Genomic DNA, 6,539 nt, shown 5'->3' on the forward strand with positions numbered 1-6,539 from the left:
CCGTTTGAGCAGACACATGCACATTTGTGGCCTGCTGGAGGTCATTTTGCAGGGCTCTGGCAGTGCTCCTCCTGCTCCTTCTTGCACAAAGGCGGAGGTAGCAGTCCTGCTGCTGGGTTGTTGCCCTCCTACGGCCTCCTCCACGTCTCCTGATGTACTGGCCTGTCTCCTGGTAGCGCCTCCATGCTCTGGACACTACGCTGACAGACACAGCAAACCTTCTTGCCACAGCTCGCATTGATGTGCCATCCTGGATGAGCTGCACTACCTGAGCCACTTGTGTGGGTTGTAGACTCCGTCTCATGCTACCACTAGAGTGAAAGCACCGCCAGCATTCAAAAGTGACCAAAACATCAGCCAGGAAGCATAGGAACTGAGAAGTGGTCTGTGGTCACCACCTGCAAAACCAGTCCTTTATTGGGGGGTGTCTTGCTAATTGCCTATAATATCCACCTGTTGTCTATACTATTTGCACAACAGCATGTGCAATTTATTGTCAATCAGTGTTGCTTCCTAAGTGGACAGTTTGATTTCACAGAAGTGTGATTGACTTGGAGTTACATTGTGTTGTTTAAGTGTTCCCTTTATTTTTCGAGCAGTGTATATACTGTATAGTGATGTATGACTATGTCTATGACTATGACCGTATACAAACAATATACTGTATTCTCTGACGGGATGTGTATAGCGCTGTGTTTTCCTCGCTCAGACTAGATAGACTCTACAGATGAGGCTGTTTTCTCAGGCCACTGTCTATGGACTATGTACATAGAGACCTGGGCCTAGTTACTGTACATCTGGAGCCTTTAGAAAATCCCATAGCATCCACACACCTCTCTGGGTTAATAATTAGGTCACGGACCCTAATGCCTGAATGCTTTGAGCAATTCAGGGAGGGTTCAGGGAGAGAGGTGTGAGGGAGGAGGGGAGAGGAGGAGGAGGAGGAGGGGGTAGATGACTGAGGGAACAAGCATGGTCACAAACAAAGCAAGTTTCATGAGGGAGGAGGTCTAGTGATCAGCTACCACGTCTGTTTGAGCACTCTCTCCTCCTCTTATTCTGCCCTCCTCTCTCTCTCGCTCCCTCTGTCCCTGGGTTGGGCTGAACAGCAGGTGGCGCAGGCAGTGAGTGCAGCCTCAGCTGGACATGGGGATTACAAATCGGTGACACTCCACTGACTTCTGCACTGGAGCTTCACACTGGATGGACAACAAGCCCACCACGGAAAAGTAAGTGCTTTTCTCTGCTCTCCATCCCTGTGTGATACTGTAGCTGTTTTATAACTATTACAGAGTTGAAGAAAATAAATGGTCTTAGATATTAGAAGGAGAAGGTGCAAACTTGAATTGGATGGGAGGTTTCAATACATCAGCACCAAAGATGGGATTTTTCCTCTGCTCAATGTCAGATTTAATTTCACTTAATGAGTTCGCAGATTATGGTGTTACAAATTAGACAGTTCAAGTTGCTATTTTCTGATTTAAGATCATGTAAAAAACTGGGACATTATAGAGTCCATTCTACAAAAGAAAAGTGTGTAGCCTGGTGTGGATAAGATGTCTGTTGCTTTTTGGGTTGATGGACCATTTGTACCTTCATGCCCAGTGAACAGAAAGTGATTTGTGATGTATAATTTATTTTATCCACTTTCATCTTGCCCCACTAACCTACATGTCTGGACCGGTAGATTGACATCCTGTTTCCTTAGAGAGACAGGGAGCTGTCAAGTCTCATGTCTCACTAGACTTAGTAAGCACCATGCATCTATTCTTCTGTCCACAACAAAAGAACCACTCCTTAGTTTCTAGAGATAGATGCCCAACTTGATTGCAATAGGGCCATTCCAGGAGCTTTTTGTCTGGTGCTTAACCTTTTTAGCTGGCTTATAAATGGCGTGTTATGACAAAAGCTGTATAATAACACAAAATGGGGTCACCAGCCTTGCTTATAGACAGTGCAGATGGAGGATAACCAAATTACATATCAAGACAATTAATACAGATAGAATTCCTCACATCATTCTGCCTCAGGCTATAAAACTCTTCCTGATAACAGGAGTTTTCCTTTTTGTGACTGTACAAAAGGACATAAAGGGTCAAATAAAATGTACCAGTATGTTTCTCTTTGAATTATACAACTGCCTTTATAAGGGAATTATATTCATCTTAGCTTTCCTAATGTGGGTCCTGTTGATTCCTGATCAGCCATCCATCTTGGTCCATATCAAAATAAAGTCCCCATGTTTAATCTAAGTGGGCTGGCATGTCTTTCTACACTTATCTGCCTCCTAGGACTGCCAGTGTCATTTCATTGGCAATATGTTCCAAAACCGTCACAGCAGTTTGAGGCTGTATTGTGGAAACATTAGATGATGTATTGCTCTAAATGTCAGATCCTTCATTCTGTTTGAAGTCAAAACAGACCGTCAAAGTTTGTTTGCCAAAGGATAATGGTGATACACTATGTGGTTGGGATGGCAAGGCTTCCTGGATGTTTCTCAGACGGCTCAGAGGCTATTCTCCTTGTGAGATGAGATCCCTATGTCTCATTTATCCCCGTTTTGATTTCCTGTGCATACATGCTGCATGGCTGAGATATGGCTGTGAAAGCCAACACTTAGGGGAGAGGAGGCAGCATTAATATAGCAGAGGTTTTCCTCTGGGTGTAAATGAAAAGTCTGAAGGTCTGAGTGTGAATGCCTGCTAAAGGTCAAGGTTTCCTCTGCACTGAGGGAAAACAGGCAGCAGGGGAAGTGTCATGATATTATTTACACTGTAAAGGGGTTGCCGTGAATTGAACAGTAAATTACAGGCAGCAAAGAAGCACGTAAGTTACTGTATTTCATATTGCACATACCACATAACGGTTAAATTGGTACTGCACTCTTACTAACTGGTGGAACAAATATAGCCTCTTACAAGGCATGCCTCAAAATATTTTAATGAGCCAGAAACAACAATACCATGCACCCAGTAGTGGTTAAAAGGTTTTTGGCGCTCCAAAAAATACGGTACAGAGATGGATTACAGTACCATTCGAAATACAGCAATTCTTTCCCCTCCCACATAATTTTCCCACAATGCACGATAATTTACAATATGCTGCAGTAAAACATTTCACAGTATTTTACTGTTGATAATATCCCAAATTACCTTATAAATTACAGTTTTCCTTTACAGTGTAGCTTAGACTATTATTTAGCTAAGACCAACGTGGAGAAATGAAAATTGGGATAATGTGCAAAACAGTCGGGGTTAGATTGATCTAATAGCTTTGCGACTCTAAATAAATGACTGTACATGTTCTATTATCAATAATAAAATTAAGCAGATGTAAAGTAAAGAAAAAACAGTAGTAGAGTGATATCATTCTGAAAACATTGATTGAACATTGATTTATGAAATGTCTTTACTGCGTCACTGTTTAGGAATATAAACATTGTCTACATATCATCTCACGGATTAATGATATTTGCTTAACAAGAATATAACAAGGGCCATCTCTTACGTGTATAGAAAGCATGTGCCCCGCTCTAGCCAAAACAACAGATTTAGAACGGTTTTGTTCAATGTTAATTAGCTCAAAATCTATTTTCCCACCATCTCACCAATTAATAACAATTATGTCTGGAGCAGGCTGATAGACTGAGCTACGATTGGCTGAAGATTTCAAAGCAGCAGGTTTCCAATGAATGTGTTTAAGCCTGAAAGTTTGCATTTTAATGTCCTTGGGTAACCACCAATGAACTTTGTCTCATCTCGGAATTAGTAGAGACAAACTGTTGAGTTCAACCATTAAATATGATTGATTGCTGTGTAAACAGTTCGATACCAGTAAATAATTTTACCTGAGATGAAACCACAGGTCCTTAGGAGTTTGATATGTGCTCAGTCACTAGACACGCAATCAGACATATGTCATTTGGCCAAAGGCTGCTGAGCACCTAATCCTTCCTTCAAGTAATGACTTTTCTCTTCTGTCCTCTCCACAGCTCAGGTGTCACAGCAATAGCGTCACAGGCTGAGGTTGGGTGAATAAACATGCACATGGACTGGATGAGACAAGCCAGCACTGGAATCAGAACTTGTGAAAAACAAACGGCTCAAAAAAAGAGAAAGAAGCAAAGTCCCTAAGTACATGTAGGCCCTTAGGTTGGACCACATGGATCATGTAATCCCTAAAATCCTTTGCAGATAAGAAGGGGGGATATCAAAACATGGAGGTGCTGCTCTGTGTCTGTACCCTCTGTCATCTATTGCTAGGCAAACCTTGATATCAACATGGGGTCAGACAACCCTTAAACTATGTATATATTTATAAGAACTGACTTCTGTCAGCATGCAAATAAGGCATAGATGAGAGACCCTTTTGAGACAGAGAATCGGGCACTGACACGATTTAAGTATGTAGGCTATATCACCTATTATTCAGGACCTTCAAAGCAAAGACACAGGCAGTATGGAAGTGCAGACCACCTCTCTGGTTCAGATATATGTAAACGGTACGGAGCAACTAAACACCTCATTCGACTACAACGCAACGGACGCATCTGAGAACCCAGACACCTATCAGTTCTACACCATCGGCCTCTTCCTCTCCTGCCTCTACACCATCCTCCTCTTTCCCATCGGCTTCATTGGGAATATCCTCATCCTGGTGGTCAACCTCAACCACAGGGAGAAGATGACCATCCCTGACCTCTACTTTGTCAACCTGGCGGTTGCAGACCTCATCCTGGTGGCAGACTCCCTCATCGAGGTCTTCAACCTCAACGAGAAGTACTATGAGTACGCTGTTCTGTGCACCTTCATGTCCTTATTCCTACAGGTCAACATGTATAGCAGCATCTTTTTCCTAACATGGATGAGCTTTGACCGCTACGTGGCTCTGGCTAGCTCCATGAGCAGTAGTCCTCTGAGGACCATGCAGCACGCCAAGCTCAGCTGCAGCCTCATCTGGATGGCCTCCATCCTGGCTACACTGCTCCCCTTCACCATCGTCCAGACCCAGCACCGCGGCGAGGTGCACTTCTGCTTCGCTAATGTCTTTGAGATCCAGTGGTTAGAGGTGACCATCGGCTTCCTGGTGCCCTTCTCCGTCATCGGCTTGTGCTACTCGCTGATTGTGCGTATCTTGATGCGGGCACAGAAGCACCGGGGCCTGTGGCCTCGCAGACAGAAGGCCCTGAGGATGATCGTGGTGGTGGTGCTGGTGTTTTTCATCTGCTGGCTGCCTGAGAGCGTCTTCATCAGCATCCAGCTGCTACATGGCACGGACGACCCGGCCCAGCGCAGCACCTTCAGCGGCCACCTGTGGCACGACTACCCGCTGACGGGCCACATCGTCAACCTGGCCGCCTTCTCCAACAGCTGCCTCAACCCCATCATCTACAGCTTCCTGGGGGAGACCTTCAGGGACAAGCTAAGACTCTTCATCAAGCAGAAGGCCAGCTGGTCCGTGCTCTACCGCTTCTGCCACCACACCCTGGATTTACACATCCCTGTGAGGAGTGAGATGTCGGAGGTATGATGCTGCAGGATCAGCAACATGTTTCTATGAAAGGTTAGGATGTAACAGAAGTCCAGGGGGAGGAAGATCTACAGTATGTGCTGCTGTGTCTACCCAGCAGGATCCTGGGAATTGTCTTTATATTCACACACACAACATTCTCAAGGCATCCAGAATTCAGCTTCTCATAAGTGGTAGAGATACCATGGACAGCCATTTTGGCTCCTGTGGGTGCGGGTGGAGAGCGCACTGTGTATCTACATGTCATTAGATATACATTTGGAAAATGGACAAGGCAAATTGATGAAAATACCAGGCTTGATGTACTTTCAATGTATTCTCTTCGCTCATTAAAGGACAAAGTCATTATTCTAATGTATCAAAGCTACACCTGTCATAAAACCGCAGGACAATATGGTCAGAGAAAAGGCGGTGAGGGAACAAATTAAAACAGACACATCAAACGGACCAGTGACTTGCTGCTCCTTGACCCCGGTGTGGTTATTGGAACACTGTATACTGCTCAGAACTGTTCAGGTAACCCAGAAGACTGCTAGACAAACCTGATGTTGGCTTGTTTTTTGTGTACTGACAATGGCACTGTATTTTAAGTAGATCACATTTTCTTTGTTTGCCTGTGCAAGCAATTGTACACTAACACCACTCTTATTTAAATAAATAAAATAAATATTTTTTTTCTAGGAAGCTGTTGAGAAGCTCTTTGCTGACTTAGTACTGACAACCTCAAGTGTATTACAAAAAGTGGAAGTAAAAGACATGATATGCCTTCCACAAATCGGAACAAATTATTTTTCTACAAATTGTAGGTGGTGGCCTGCTGCACGCGCACAGCCGTCAGAAAAAACACGTAGCAGCTTCTTTCCCTTTAGTTTTCTCCCATGTTTACAGAATTCATGTCAAATGTTTTTAACTAAAATATTCTTCAAATCAAGGTAGATAGCAAAGGAAACATATATGCTCATTTTCCTGGAACAACCAATCGAAGAAAACTCAATCATACACAAACAGTT

General features: G+C 43.8%; 1 protein-coding gene across 1 annotated transcript; it reads left to right on the forward strand.

The window, feature by feature from the left end:
- The first annotated feature begins 1,052 nt into the window (after nucleotides 1–1,052).
- On the forward strand, nucleotides 1,053–6,321 carry LOC121550860 (G-protein coupled estrogen receptor 1). The gene is made up of 2 exons (XM_041863252.1): nucleotides 1,053–1,229; nucleotides 3,992–6,321. Exon 2 carries the CDS (start codon nucleotides 4,459–4,461, stop codon nucleotides 5,527–5,529), a length of 1,071 nt encoding a protein of 356 aa, XP_041719186.1. The 5' UTR covers nucleotides 1,053–1,229; nucleotides 3,992–4,458; the 3' UTR covers nucleotides 5,530–6,321.
- Nucleotides 6,322–6,539: the final 218 nt, after the last annotated feature.

This window comes from Coregonus clupeaformis, chromosome 35, assembly GCF_020615455.1.
Source record: "Coregonus clupeaformis isolate EN_2021a chromosome 35, ASM2061545v1, whole genome shotgun sequence".
Lineage (NCBI taxonomy): Eukaryota > Metazoa > Chordata > Actinopteri > Salmoniformes > Salmonidae > Coregonus > Coregonus clupeaformis.

Bases quoted from the DNA above. Each gene is read 5' to 3' on its own strand.
- LOC121550860 (XM_041863252.1), top strand. From the start codon at position 4,459: ATGGAAGTGCAGACCACCTCTCTGGTTCAGATATATGTAAACGGTACG.